Source organism: Thalassophryne amazonica, chromosome 9 (assembly GCF_902500255.1).
Source record: "Thalassophryne amazonica chromosome 9, fThaAma1.1, whole genome shotgun sequence".
Taxonomy (NCBI): Eukaryota; Metazoa; Chordata; class Actinopteri; order Batrachoidiformes; family Batrachoididae; genus Thalassophryne; species Thalassophryne amazonica.
The window spans coordinates 30014404-30030765 of NC_047111.1; the positions used below are offsets into that span (position 1 = coordinate 30014404).

The 16362-nt window shown below is 38.8% G+C and overlaps 1 protein-coding gene across 6 annotated transcripts in view; it reads left to right on the forward strand.

Annotated features, from left to right (window-relative positions):
- dbn1 (drebrin 1) overlaps window positions 1-16362 on the forward strand; it is a 356842-nt gene that overhangs the window by 278173 nt on the left and 62307 nt on the right. For all 6 annotated transcript variants that reach the window (XM_034177848.1, XM_034177845.1, XM_034177847.1 and 3 more), the window contains exons 4-6: window positions 4059-4133; window positions 6901-7044; window positions 16083-16160. In XM_034177848.1, coding sequence (XP_034033739.1) covers window positions 4059-4133; window positions 6901-7044; window positions 16083-16160 — 297 coding nt within the window. The remainder of the gene's footprint in view (window positions 1-4058; window positions 4134-6900; window positions 7045-16082; window positions 16161-16362) is intronic.

The following is a 16362-nucleotide window of genomic DNA, read 5'->3' on the forward strand; positions in this document are numbered from 1 at the left end:
TGCTACTCTGTGACTGGACGGCCTGAGTGGGAGTTGAAATCTCTCTCAAATGATCTTTTATGGCTCCAGTCCTCTCACTCCACGATTCCAATTGCTGCTCACAAGATGGTCAAGTCTTGTGATCTCCTCGTAGCAGGGGAGTAGTGGCAACAGCACCTCTCCCTGGAAGAATAACCCCGTTTTCTGGTGTTTCACAGGTTATATATGTTCTTGACTCTTGTTGTCCTCAGATGATCTTGGTTACCATGGGGACGCTGTTGACTCAAAACCTCCTCCCTTCTCCTTCTACTTGACTGGAAATCCCCGCAGCCCCTACCAGTAACTTATTTCTCAAGTTCCTCTTTTATGTTAACACTTCAGCTTTCTGAGAATTCATTCTTTTAAATCATTTCTTTAAAATCACATCAATCATATTCAATCATTTCATTACAACTCTCTTTCACATAAAAACAATTCATATGATCATATACAAACATTTTCATTCCTTATTATTCATTTAATTTTTACCAACATCTTAATCATTTGATCAGTTGTTTAACATCAGCTTTTCTTGCCCTGTTTGCGACATCTTCTTCACTTCCTCTTTTTCTCTGACTCTGCATTCTTTATGAAAAACAACTCATATAATCATTCATTTCACTTATTTGTAACATACTTTTTCTAATACTTTTTCTAATCAACTCTTAATTTTAATACATTAATACTTCATTTGATCATACTTGTCATGTTAGAATCATTCTTAGACATAGTCCATCGTCTTCACCACCGAGTTCATTCCGTGGACCTCCCCATTTGCAATGGAAAAGTCCGGTATGACCTCACCTACTCCTGGAAGGTACCAAACACTGTGCAGTTTAATCCAACAGCATGTATATTAATTCCATGGCTCGTATTATATTCCAAGATGAAAACAAGCTGAAAGCAATCTTAAAGTCATCTTTCCTGACAGATGCTGGCGAATCAGATTTTAGTTTGTGTGTCTCCTCCCACATGATAAAACTGAGAATTATCCCAAGCCGCAGGTTGTCCCTGAAAATGATCTGCCGCGTCCCATCACAGTGACACTGGATCAACCAGTTCTCTAGGTTTATTGATTCCTTTGACCACTCTCACCTGCAGAGGATTTGTTCGTATTTTTGCTTGTTAAATCATTATTTACTTCTCCACATTATCATTATAGATGCTTAACTTTCATTGAAAAGAAATTGTAATCATTTATTACTAGCTGAAATCAGAACACTTCATATCTGATGAACACTGTTGATTTGTATAGCAAAGAAAACAAAAAAAACAAATTGTTTTGTAAATTGTGTCGGTAGCATGGCCCAAGCAGAGGGTCACCCCTTTGAGTCTGGTCTGCTTGAGGTTTCTTCCTCAAATCATCAGAGGGAGTTTTTCCTTACCAGTGTCGCCTGTGTGCTTGCTCTGGGGGTTGGTAAGGTTAGACCTTACTTGTGTGAAGCACCTTGAGGCAACTTTGTTGTGATTTGGCACTATATAAATGAAAATAAAAAAAAATTAAAAGTCGCAATAAAGGGTCCAAATATCTCGTAAATAAAATACAAAGTCTTGTCTCACTGAATGGGAGCGAAGTGATTAAAAGTGAAAAAGAAAAAAATAAATGTTTGTGATGAGTGGACATGAAGAGGATGAAAGTTATTTGATACTCTTTTACTTCCAATAAGTTGGGGCTAATGTGTATCTCCACATTTCATAGCTCGTAGTTTGTAGTTTGATGATAGTCTATGACTCCCCCTGGACAGGACACCAGTCCAACTCAGGTTACTTCCCAAGACATGGCCAGAACCCATGTACAGCTGGATGGACTGAGACCATGTAGATTATGTGTCTTGTCCATAGGCATATATGAGGGGTGATTGAAAATTTTTGAGCCAGACCTGGAAAAAGTGGGGTGTGGTTCTCCATCTTTTGCATTCTGAGAAACCAACATTTCTCTTGAGAATATGTGAAATTTTGACTACAAGAAGACACAATATTTCAGTGAAGTGAGTAGGGGTGTGTCAGATTGGTAAAATGGACAAAGCTGATGGTTGTGCTGTGATTCAGTATGTCATGAAAAAGGGAATGTCTCTGAAGGAGATCCATGAGGACATGGTAATGACATTAGGGGAGGAAGCCCCGTTTTATGCTACAGTTAAACACTGGTCAGCGAAATTCAAGAGGGGCAGAACAAGTACGTGTTTCGGTGATGGAGCAAGATTAGAAAGTTCCAGAACTGCCACCTCAACCGATATGATCCAGAAGATCCATGATGTGGTCCTCGCTGACAGAAGACTAATTGAGCATCACATAGTCAGTACAGTAGGCATTTCCCTTGGAAAGAGTTCATTCGGTTCTGACAGAAGAACTGGGAATGACGAAACTTTCAGCATGATGGGTCTGTAGGCTTCTCATGGCCAATCACAAATGCACAAGATTCCAGATGTCCAGGGATAATCTTTGGCCTTTTGAGGCAGATCCGGATAACTTCATGCGACAGTGTGTGACCATAGATGAAACCTGGGTCCATCACAAGAATCCAAACAACAGTTTAAGCAATGGAAATGTGGGTTCTCCCCGCCAAAGAAAGCTAAAGCTTTTTCATCTGCTGGAAAAGGTTCTGGCCTCTGTCTTCTGGAATCCTGAGGGCACCATAATGGTGGACCATCTCTAGAAGGGACAGACCATCAGTGAGTATTATTATGCTGATTTGGCTCCTTCGGACTTCCATCTGTTTCCAAACATATAAACGTGTCTTGCTGGAACTCGTTTTAAAACTGATAATGATGTCATATCTGCAGTGGATGACTTCCTTGAGCTCCAGGATAAGGCCTTCTGTGAGAACAGTATTAAGGCACTTCAGCAATGCTGGAAAATTTGTGTGGACTTACATGGGGATTATGTTGGCAAATAATGTATTACAGTAGTTCGGTTGTGGGTTTTTCGTGGACAGGCTAAAAACCTTTCAGTCACTTCTAGTATATACTGGACAAACCCTCAGTGACATCACCCAAAGGTTTTTTTGAAGAGGCGTTTTACGTTTTACTTACTCGGCCTATGTAAGTAAAGTAAGTAACAGAATCAAGCACCTAATAGCTGTTAATAGTGCCAACATTACTTTCAGCCATCAACCCTCACAGACATATGAAAAGATGGGGAGAAAGTATGAAAGAGAGGGATTGAGTGCTGTCTTTATGTCAATCCTGTCCTGTTGTGGACATTCTTGTCAGATCGTACAGCCAGACTATAAGGTACTGGACCACAACAGAGTCTCCATTGAATCTCTTGATGGCATTGTGCTAAATCACGATGGTCCTTGGTTCATCTTCTGCATTGTAATAAGGTTGTAGTGAAGTATTGTCAGTTCACCACAACCACATGAACGTGGTGTATTTGTGGACATTGTGGTGGGCATTCTGATTGCAGTGTGCCAAACAGAGAGCAGTCATCCTGTGCCTCCACATAATTAGAAATGATAAGGAAGCACACAGTAGCAGGAAGAACCTGATAATTATTGATGATGAAGCATATTTCATTGCTTTCAGTAGTCCATCACTGTGTACTACGATTACTTTGACAGTTTAGTAGAGAAGCTTAAACCTCCGATTGGACTGGGTTGTTTGACGCGAGGACGTTTCGCTTCAAATCGCAGAAGCTTCCTCAGCTAAAATTCTTGCTCTGGTAGTCTGACTTCTGTCTGACATGGAGATTATCGAGTGAAGTAAAAGCAGCATGACATACATTGGTTGATTGTTGGTTATACTTATACCCAGTACTTATACCCAGTATCTGTATTGCACCCCACCCCCCCACCCCCCAACAAAAGAAAAATCCCTATAGATCTGTCTCAAATATTAATGTGTAAAATGTGAGTTAGAGTGCACGTTTAATTTAAACCACAGCAACAACAATAAAAAAAACACTGTTGCTGCCTTTGACCAAGAAATCTTAGTACATCTGTTGTCCTCTTCTGTTTCCACTTACATTATTTTGTTCTTACAGCCGCACTCTTCTTTCACTTTGTCCTTTTTCTTATAATCATGCCTCCTTCTCTGCAGGTCGGCGAAGACGTGCCAGATGCCAGGAAGTGTGCCTGTGCCAGCCATGTTGCTATGATAGCAGACTTCTTCCAGGTCAGATCCTACACTTTACTACATGTTTCGAATATAGGGAGGTGATGATCCAGTGGTTAAGCATTGGGCTTCAGACCAGAGGATCCTCGGTTCAAACCTTAGCCTGAAAATCACCTTGGACAAGGTCCTTAATCCCCTAGTTGCTCCTGGTGTGGAGTGAGCACCTTGTATGGCAGCACCCTGACATCAGTGTGTGTGTCTGTGTGTGTGTTTGTATGTGTGTGTGTCTGTGTAAATGTGAGGCATAATTGTAACATGCTTTGAGCATCTGATGCAGATAGAAAAGTGCAATATAAATGCAGTCCATTTAATAAAATTTTTGTTTTGTTCATTTGTTCAGACCACTGCTATTGCTAATGCTATTGTTAACAGGTGCACACTTCATTCAGGCTAAACTTTGTTGTTTGGTGGTTACAATTTTACACAATTTTAAGATTGCAAAGGTGTTCAGTACCAATTGTACAAATTTTAAGTTACTTTTCAGGAACCTTAAACGATGGTTAAACTGAGGATTAAAATTTGTTTTGTCTTTATTAATTTTCTGTTTGTGAGGAAATTTTTCAAGCTTTCCCTGGTTTTTAAACTAAATTAGTTTTTGTTTGTTTTGTTTTTTTTCCCTAAAGATTGTTTCTGACGCGTAAATCACACAGACTGTGTTGCATCTGAACTGCTCGACTTCTATGGCTGAAGCATGTATGTCGGAGGGGGGGTGTCACTGACTGTGGAGTGCATGTGTCTATGAAAATTGTGGGTGAAGGGATGTGTTTTTGATTCAAGGGGTGGGACCTGTGTGGGGCCAATAAGCCCCCCCTTTCCAACCCCACCCCTGCAAAAGGTTGTCTTATGTTGCACCATTCTTGGTGAGTTGAGCTCGCAGGTCCCTCACTCTGCTCCAGAAGACATCCCTCCACAAGCAATTTTCAGTACACACATGCACTACACAAGTCAAGGTGTGTGACCCCCCCACCACCAAATCCCTGGGATGTGTGTGTATTTACAGTAGACAACATTTCAGCTGCATTTCTGTTGAGTCCCTGCTCACTCATTTGTCTTTGATAATGGCTTTCTCCCACACTCTGTCTTCTGTCACCATTTATCAATGACATTGGGGTGAATGTGAGGCATTATTGTAAAGCACTTTGAGCTTCTGATGCAGATGGAAAAGCACTATATAAATGCAGTCCATTTACCATTAATCAAAGTGTGTGTGTGTGTGCGTGTGTGTGTGTGTGTGTGTTGAAGGGTGGTGGTGTGGCATCACAATAGTATGTGATACGACTTTTTTATACAATTTTTTTATTACATTATCTTTCACATAAAGGATCTCAGCAGCTCTTTTGGCACTTCTTGAATTAACCTTTACTTTCCTCAGCTTGGATGCCCTTTCTCTTTTATCCTGCAGGAGCACTTCTTTTTCTTCACCAGTTTTTGAACAATATGACTTTTTCAGTCTTTCCCTTTGCTTTGCCAGTTTTTCTTCCTTTTCTTCACTTGATATTTTCCTCCTTTTAGCAGGTGTCTTGTGTCTGCATCAAGAAACAGCCTATAACATTTACATAGGATAGAATCATAAAAAATAGACAAGGGAGAGTGTAGTGTGGTTATGTAAGTGGAGACTATAGTGTATATAGGGAGACTATTGTGTGCAACTTAAAATACTGTATAATTTGAAAATGGTGAGTGACTAGATTATGAGCAGTGAATACAACGTGCCATTAGCCTGTGTTTTCAATAATGTTTGTTTATTTTTGTTTTATTGCTGAAGTGAAGTACCATGCCATTTGTCTAAGTTTTCCAAAAGAAAAGAGTCAAAACAGTGGCATGCAACAAGAAAATTTCTGTTAAGGAGATTCAAAGATCTTACCTCAGTATAATCTATCAGACATAGTGATCCTTGTCTGTCCCTCCCCCTTCCCCCCTTATAGTCAATTAACTGTGTTGTTTCTCTTTTCTTTTCTTCCTTTTAATTCCAAAAGTGAAAATGGTATCTGCTTTTTTGTTGTTGTCTGTCAGATCCACGTGGTTTCTGGGGAGTGAGGTAGAAAAATACTTTGTTTCACACTTACTAAAATCTAGGCTCAAGTCTCTCATGTGCTTTCTGGCAAACTGGAGCTGAGATTTCATATTTTGAGATTTCTGCTATATTATTTAATGCATGTCATGCCGTAGAGATTTATTTTCACTGTTTTTAAAGGACACTATTTAAAATATTTTAATATAGAGAAGCCTGAATTCTTTATTTAATTTGATATCAAAACAAAATTACAATTTTTAAAAGCCTGCAGGTTCTCATACTTTTGCATGCCTCTGCATATGAACTTAATTAATAAATGATAATCCTCCTCATTCATCAGTAGAATTAGAATGAGTAAAATAACCTGAGGTAGGACAGTTTGGATACAAATCCAGAGTGGTGAGATTGAGATGGTTTGGACATGTGCATAGGAGGGAACCAGGGTCCACAGGGAGAAGGATGCTGAGGATGGAGCCACCTTGCAGGAGGCAAAGAGGGAGGCTAAAGAGGAGGTTTATGGATGTGCTGAGGTAGGACATGCAGGTGACTGGTGTGACAGAAGATGATGCAGATGAGAAGATGAGATGGAGGTGGGATGATCTTCTGTGGCCACTGCTAACGGGAGCAGCTGAAAGAAGGAAATCAGCTCTTAAAATGAACAAAACGCAATGCATTTTTCCCTTTTTTCTGAGTATCCTTTTCCTTCTCACTTGTTGCCTTTGTCTTTCTTTTACTCTCGCTGCATACCTTTAGGGAGTAGAATTCATCATAAATGCCAGCAGCCTGGACGACATTGACCCTTCAGCAATTGGACAGCGTCTGACCAATGGAACAACTTTGATGGCGAGTCCAGTGCTCAGCCGCCTGAAATCCCGAGACGAAGAGCACAAAGACGTGGTATGAACACACAGAGAAAGAAATCTGTTTATTAGACACCTAACCGACTCAATCCTGACACCTATAGTTTAGGTTATATGCTGAAAGCAATACAAAAAAAAAATGGGAAAAAGAAAACAGGCCTGTTACAGGTGACATTTTAATGTTCAATCACAGGTAACACACAATTACGAGGTCTATTAGAAAAGTATCCGACATTATTATTATCACGTGAGATTGCGTCAGCCAAGCTTGAACCCTCGTGCGCATGCGTGAGTTTTTCCACGCCTGTCGGTTGCGTCATTCGCCTGTGAGCAGGCTTTGAGTGAGGAGTGGTCCACCCCATCGGCGGATTTTCATTGTCAGGAAATGGCGGAATGATTTGGGCTTTTTTTCCATCAGAATTTTTTCAGAAACTGTTAGAGACTGGCAGCTGGAAACCATTCGAAAAATTTATCTGGCTTTCGGTGAAAATTTTACGGGCTTCACAGAGAATAAGGACTGTTACTACAGCTTTAAGGACGGCTTTAAGGACGCTCGGCGTGCCGCGCTCAGTGCCGCCATCGAGAGCCACAAACCACCGGATCATTTCTAAACGGATGGCTCTGTGGAGCCGGGACCGTCGTGTGCACTTTCTCTGGTTATCACAAGAGCTGGACATCAACCATTTTCTGGCAGATTTCACTTTTAACAAGAGATTATGTCATGGAAAGCCGAGCGGAGGCTTCGCGCATCACGATGGATTCGCTACTGGAGTGAGACAAAACCACCTCCGTTTTGGTCTCACAGGATGGCTTTGAGATGGCGTTCAGACAGCTGTCGGTGGTTTTTCCATCGAGTGATTATCCGAGAAATTGTGGATGTGCCTGGACATGCCAGAACATGTCCCGTGAGGCTTCATCACGGCGTTGCTGTGTGCCATGCGGCACCGCCGCGACGCGCGAAGCCTCCGCTCCTCTTTCCATGACAAAAACTCCTGTAACAGTGGAATGTGCCGTTCATTTCCAAACTGGACGCTGTGTTTTATCCGGGACGTCGTCTGACTAGCACAGGAATTGTGAAAAGACGTGGACATCAGCACTTTTTCGGCACATTGAGACAGACGTGCGGAGGAATTCTGCGCGTCGCGGCGGTGCTGCATGGCGCAACGCAACGTCGTGATGAAGCCTCACGGGACATGTTCTGGCATGTCCAGGCACATCCACAATTTCTCGGATAATCACTTGATGGAAAAACCACCGACAGCTGTCTGAACGCTATCTCAAAGCTGTCCTGTGAGACCAAAACGGAGGTGTTCCTTTGTCTCGCTCCATCAGCAAATCGGTCGTGACGCGCGAAGCCTCCACTCGGCTTTCCATGACAAAATCTCTTGTTAAAAGTGAAATCTGCTGGAAAATGGTTGATGTCCAGCTCTTGTGATAACCAGAGAAAGTGCACACGACAGTCCCGGCTCCACAGAGCCATCCGTTTAGAAATGATTCGGTGGTTTGTGACTCTCGATGGCGGCACGGAGCGCGGCGCGCCGAGCATCCTTAAAGCCGTCCTTAAAGCTGTAGTAACAGTCCTTATTCTCTGTGAAGCCCGTAAAATTTTCACCGAAAGCCAGATACATTTTTTGAATGGTTTCCAGCTGCCAGTCTCTAACAGTTTCTGAAAAAATTCTGATGGAAAAAAAGCCCAAATCATTCCGCCATTTCCTGACAATGAAAATCCACCGAGGGGGTGGACCACTCCTCACTCAAAGCCTGCTCACAGGCGAATGATGCAACCGACAGGTGTGGAAAAACTCACGCATGCGCACAAGGGTTTAGGCTTGGCTGACGCAATCACACGTGATTCAAATCCATATGGTTTTTGAAAAAAATAATAAGGTCAGATACTTTTCTAATAGACCTCGTAAATTATTTGTACATAAAAGCATTTTAATGATGAGCTTTGATGTGTGACTGTTTTCACAGCATGAAGGAAGGGAAGTGCTGCCATGGTTCATTGTTTTAAGATTTTGCGTACACAGGATTGTGATGGTATCTCATCAAGTCCATTTGGTTTCTCTTGGGCATAACATGAAATAAATCAGTCAGAGCATCACCTGTCATTCTGTTTAAGACACATTTAAGCATCACATTGGGTGCATTGTTTGAGTGTGTTTTGTGTTGGCTTACTATGTATTAGGTATTGGGTGCTTATTGAGTGTATTATGTGTTGGTGTATTATGTACTGGGTGTATTATGTACTGGATATCTTGTTTACTGAGTGTGTTATGTGTTGGTGTATTATGTATTGGATACATTGGTTACTGAGTGTGTTTTGTGTTGGTTTATTGTGTATTGGGTTTATTATTTATTGGATATATTGTTTACTTAGTGTGTTATGTAGTGGGTGTATTATGTATTGGATATATTGTTTACTTAGTGTGTTTTGTGTTGGCGTATTATGTATTGGTTATTTTATTTATTGAGTGTGTTATGTGTTGGTGTATTATGATATATTGGTTACTGAGTGTGTTTTGTGTTGGTTTATTGTGTATTGGGTTTATTATTTATTGAGTGTATTATGTGTTGGTTCATTGTGTATTGGGTTTATTATTTATTGGATATATGGTTTACTTAGTGTGTTATGTATTGGGTGTATTATGTATTGGATATATTGTTTACTTAGTGTGTTATGTGTTGGCGTATTATGTATTGGACATATTGTTTATTGAGTGTGTTATGTGTTGGTGTATTATGCATTGGGCATATTGTTTATTGAGTGTGTTACAGTAGTGTTCAGAATAATAGTAGTGCTATGTGACTAAAAAGATTAATCCAGGTTTTGAGTATATTTCTTATTGTTACATGGGAAACAAGGTACCAGTAGATTCAGCAGGTTCTCACAAATCCAACAAGACCAAGCATTCATGATATGCAGACTCTTAAGGCTATGAAATTGGGCTATTAGTAAAAAAAAAAAAAAAAAAAAAAACCATAGAAAAGGGGGTGTTCACAATAATAGTAGCATCTGCTGTTGATGCTACAAACTCAACACTGTTATGTTCACACTGCTTTTTTAGCAATCCTGTGAATCACTAAACCAGTATTTAGTTGTATAACCACAGTTTTTCATGATTTCTTTACATCTGCGAAGCATTAATTTTGTTGGTTTGGAACCAAGATTTTGCCTGTTTACTAGTGTGCTTGGGGTCATTGTCTTGTTGAAACACCCATTTCAAGGGCATGTCCTCTTCAGCATAAGGCAACGTGACCTCTTCAAGTATTTTGACATATCCAAACTGATCCATGGTACCTAGTATGCGATATATAGGCCAACACCATAGTAGGAGAAACATGCCCATATCATGATGCTTGCACCACCATGCTTCACTGTCTTCACTGTGAACTGTGGCTTGAATTCAGAGTTTGGGGGTTGTCTCACAAACTGTCAGTGGCCCTTGGACCCAAAAAGAACAATTTTACTCTCATCAGTCCACAAAATATTCCTCCATTTCTCTTTAGGCCAGTTGATGTGTTCTTTGGCAAATTGTAACCTCTTCTGCACGTCTTTTATTTAACAGAGGGACTTTTCAGGGGATTTTTGCAAATAAATTAGCTTCACACAGGCGTCTTCTAACTGTCACAGCACTTACAGGTAACTCCAGACTGTCTTTGATCATCCTGGAGCTGATCAATGGGTGAGCCTTTGCCATTCTGGTTATTCTTCTATCCATTTTGATGGTTGTTTTCCATTTTCTTCCACGCATCTCTGGTTTTTTTGTCCATTTTAAAGCATTGGAGATCATTGTAGATGAACAGCCTATAATTTTTTGCACCTGCGTATACGTTTTCCCTTCTCCAATCAACTTTTTAATCAAATTACACAGTTCTTCTGAACAATGTCTTGAACGTCCCATTTTCCTCAGGCTTTCAAAGAGAAAAGCATGTTCAACAGGTGCTGGCTTCATCCTTACATAGGGGGACACCTGATTCACACCTGTTTGTTCCATAAAACTGACAAACCCACTGACTGAATGCCACACGACTATTATTGTGAACACCCCCTTTTCTACTATTTTTTTTACTAATAGCCCAATTTCATAGCCTTAAGAGTGTGCATATCATGAATGCTTGGTCTTGTTGGATTTGTGAGAATCTACTGAATTGAATCCACTGGTACCTTGTTTCCCATGTAACAATAACAAATATGCTGTAATAAACTCATTGCCCCCTTAATATTTTTTTCTGGCGCCGGGCCTGCTGATCCATGATACCTGGTGTGCGATATATAGGCCCAGCACCATAGTCACAGCACTTACAGGTAACTCCAGACTGTCTTTGATCATCCTGGAGCTGATCAATGGGTGAGCCTTTGCCATTCTGGTTATTCGTCTATCCATTTTGATGGTTGTTTTCCATTTTCTTCCACGCGTCTCTGGTTTTTTGCCCATTTTAGAGCATTGGAGATCATTGTAGATGAACAGCCTATAATTTTTTGCACCTGCATATAGGTTTACCCCTCTCCAATCAACTTTTTAATCAAACTACGCTGTTCTTCTGAACAGTGTCTTGAACGTCCCATTTTCCTCAGGCTTTCAAAGAGGAAAGCATGTTCAACAGGTGCTGGCTTCATCCTTAAATAGGGGACACCTGATTCACAGCTGTTTGTTCCACAAAATTGATGAACTCACTGACTGAATGCCGCACTACTATTATTGTGAACACCCCCTTTTCTACTTTTTTTTACTAATAGCCCAATGTCATAGCCTTAAGAGTGTGCATATCATGAATGTTTGGTCTTGTTGGATTTGTGAGAATCTACTGAATCTACTGGTACCTTGTTTCCCATGTAACAATAGGAAATATACTCAAAACCTGGATTAATCGTTTTAGTCACATAGCACTACTATTATTCTGAACACTACTGTATTGGATATATTGTTTGTTGTGTGTGTTATGTGTTGGTGTATTATGTATTGGATATAGTGTTTACTGAGTGTGTTTTGTGTTGGTTCATTGTGTATTGGGTTTATTATTTATTGGATATATTGTTTATTGTGTGTGTTATGTGTTGGTGTATTATATATTGGAGATATTGTTAATTGAGTGTGTTATGTGTTGGTGTATTATGATGTATTGGTTAGTGAGTGTGTTTTGTGTTGGTTTATTGAGTATTGGATTTATTATTTATTGGATGTATTGTTTATTGTGTGTATTATGTGTTGGTGTATTATGTATTGAATATATTGGTTACTGAGTGTGTTTTGTGTTGGTTTATTGTGTATTGGGTTTGTTATTTATTGGATGTATTGTTTATTGTGTGTATTATGTGTTGGTATATTATGTATTGGATATATTGGTTACTGAGTTTGTTTTGTGTTGGTTTATTGTGTATTAGGTTTATTATTTATTGGATATATTGTTTATTGTGTGTATTATGTGTTGGTGTATTATGTATTGGTTATATTGGTTACTGAGTGTGTTATGTGTTGGTTCATTGTGTATTGGGTTTATTATTTCTTGGATATATTGTTTATTGTGTGTGTTATGTGTTGATGTATTATATATTGGAGATATTGTTAATTGAGTGTGTTATGTGTTGGTGTATTATGATGTATTGGTTACTGAGTGTGTTTTGTGTTGGTTTATTGTGTATTGGGTTTATTATTTATTGGATATATTGTTTATTGTGTGTATTATGTGTTGGTATATTATGTATTGGATATATTGGTTACTGAGTGTGTTTTGTGTTGGTTCATTGTGTATTGGGTTTATTATTTATTGGATATATTGTTTATTGTGTGTATTATGTGTTGGTATATTATGTATTGGATATATTGGTTACTGAGTGTGTTTTGTGTTGGTTCATTGTGTATTGGGTTTATTATTTATTGGATATATTGTTTATTGTGTGTATTATGTGTTGGTATATTATGTATTGGATATATTGGTTACTGAGTTTGTTTTGTGTTGGTTTATTGTGTATTAGGTTTATTATTTATTGGATATATTGTTTATTGTGTGTATTATGTGTTGGTGTATTATGTATTGAATATACTGGTTACTGAGTGTGTTATGTGTTGGTTCATTGTGTATTGGGTTTATTATTTATTGGATATATTGTTTATTGTGTGTGTTATGTGTTGGTGTATTATGTTTTGGATATATTGGTTACTGAGTGTGTTTTGTGTTGGTTTATTGTGTATTGGGTTTATTATTTATTGGATATATTGTTTGTTGTGTGTGTTATGTGTTGGTGTATTATGTATTGGATATAGTGTTTACTGAGTGTGTTTTGTGTTGGTTCATTGTGTATTGGGTTTATTATTTATTGGATATATTGTTTATTGTGTGCGTTATGTGTTGGTGTATTATATATTGGAGATATTGTTAATTGAGTGTGTTATGTGTTGGTGTATTATGATGTATTGGTTACTGAGTGTGTTTTGTGTTGGTTTATTGAGTATTGGGTTTATTATTTATTGGATGTATTGTTTATTGTGTGTATTTTGTGTTGGTGTATTATGTATTGGTTATATTGGTTACTGAGTGTGTTATGTGTTGGTTCATTGTGTATTGGGTTTATTATTTCTTGGATATATTGTTTATTGTGTGTATTATGTATTGTTATATTGTTTACTGAGTGTGTTATGTGTTGGTTTATTATATATTGTTATATTGTTTATTGAGTGTGTTATGTGTTGGTTCATTGTGTATTGGGTTTGTTATCTATTGGTTATATTGGTTACTGAGTGTTTTGTGTTGGTTCATTGTGTATTGGGTTTATTATTTATTGGATATATTGTTTATTGTGTATATTATGTGTTGGTATATTATGTATTGGATATATTGGTTACTGAGTTTGTTTTGTGTTGGTTTATTGTGTATTAGGTTTATTATTTATTGGCTATATTGTTTATTGTGTGTGTTATGTGTTGGTGTATTATGTTTTGGATATATTGGTTACTGAGTGTGTTTTGTGTTGGTTTATTGTGTATTGGGTTTATTATTTATTGGATATATTGTTTATTGTGTGTGTTATGAGTTGGTGTATTATGTATTGGATATAGTGTTTACTGAGTGTGTTTTGTGTTGGTTTATTGAGTATTGGGTTTATTATTTATTGGATGTATTGTTTATTGTGTGTATTATGTGTTGGTGTATTATGTATAGGTTATATTGGTTACTGAGTGTGTTATGTGTTGGTTCATTGTGTATTGGGTTTATTATTTCTTGGATATATTGTTTATTGTGTGTATTATGTATTGTTATATTGTTTACTGTGTTATGTGTTGGTTTATTATGTATTGTTATATTGTTTATTGAGTGTGTTATGTGTTGGTTCATTGTGTATTGGGTTTGTTATGTATTGGTTATATTGTTTACTGAGTGTGTTATGTGTTGGTGTATTATGTATTATATTGTTTATTGAGTGTGTTATGTGTTGGTTCATTGTGTATTGGGTTTATTATTTATTGGTTATATTGTTTACTGAGTGTATTATCTATTGGTTATATTGTTTATTGAGTGTGTTTTGTGTTGGTTTATTGTGTATTGGGTTTATTATTTATTGGTTATATTGTTTGCTGAGTGTATTATCTATTGGTTATATTGTTTATTGAGTGTGTTATGTGTTGGTTCATTGTGTATTGGGTTTATTATTTCTTGGATATATTGTTTACTGAGTGTGTTATGTGTTGGTTTATTGTGTATTGGTTATATTGTTCAATTAGTGCGTTATGTGTTGGTGTATTATGTATTGGATATATTGGTTACTAAGTGTATTATGTATTGGTTATATTGTTTATTGAGTGTGTTTTGTGTTGGTTCATTGTATTTTGAGTTTATTATGTATTGGTTATATTGTTTATTGAGTGTGTTATGTGTTGGTTCATTGTGTACTGGGTTTATTATTTCTTGGATATACGAGGTCTGTTAGAAAACTATCCGACCTTTTTATTTTTTGCAAAAATACATGGATTTGAATCATGTGCGCTTGCATCAGCCAAGCTTGAGCCTTCGTGTGCGTGAGTTTTTTCATGCCTGTCGGTTGCGTCATTCGCCTGTGGGCAGGCTTTGAGTGAGCACTGGTCCACCCCTCTCGTCGGATTTTCATTGTCAGGAAAATGGCTGAGCGACTGCCGCTTTGCTGCATGAAATTTTTTTTCAGAAACTGTGTGAGACAGCCAGGTGGAAACCATTCGGAAAATTCAGATGGCTTTCGGTGAAGATTCTGTGGGGATCACACAGATTAAGGAGTGGTACAGCCGGTATAAAGACAGCCCACAATGGCACAGGGCGCGCCGCGCTCCAAGCGGCCATCGACAGGCTGAAACGACCAGATCATTTCCAAACTGAATGCTGTGTTGATCCGGGACGTAGTCTGACTACCAGAGAAATGGCACAAGAGGTGGACATCAGCCATTTTTCATCAGATTCCACTGTTACAGGAGATTTTGTAATGAAAGACGTGCGGAGGCATTCGCGCGTCGGGACGGAGCCGCTAATGGCGGAGAACAAAACCACCATTCCACCATTCAGAAGATTCAGGCGGCTTTCGGTGGCTTTTTAGTTGAGTGAGTATCCGAGAAATTGTGGAGACCTTGGCATGTCACAACATGTCCTGTGAGACTTCCAACACGGACTTGCTTTTTGTTCTCCTTGTTTTATTTTTTGTTCTCTTTGTTTTGTTTGAAATCAAGGTGATTCCATTGTTTGGAGGATGTAGCAACATGGACCACAGTTCTGTCAATCACATCAGTTGTGATATCACTGATTGGCTCCTCCCCTTTGTTAAATGTGGTGTTAGTCAGTGAACTCACCTGGGCAGGTTTGTGGTTGCTATGATACCGGCAATCTGCCGCACCCTGTCTGGTACCAATTTGAGCCCGCTGGTTTAGTAGCTACTTGTCAAGGGGCCACTATGGTACTTGTGATATCTGGTTATTTTTAACCAATGTGTTGATATAATGTGAGCGTGTGTTCATTAGCATAATGTTTTCATGCGATGTCACAAAACGTAATGCCTGCCATTGTCTCTCTCTCTCTGCCTTTTTCTCTCTTCCCTTTTCTCTCCTCCTGATGCAGGGAACGGTGTATGAGAAAACCAATGCCGAGGTGGAGATGAAGAAAATCAACAGGGAGGAGTTTTGGGAACAAGCCAAGGTAAGTGCTCAGTGGGAAGGGAGTAAGGAGGGAAGGAAGTGAAGAGTGGGTTTAGAACAAAGGAGGAGGACAGCAGCTGTGAAAACCAAAGGAGAGAAGGAAAAGACAGAGGGAAGGTAAAGGATCCAGAGAATGGAAAAAGAATAAGAGGGAAGCACGGGGAAGGTTGAAAAATCCCTTTGACTCTTGGTTGTGCATTTAA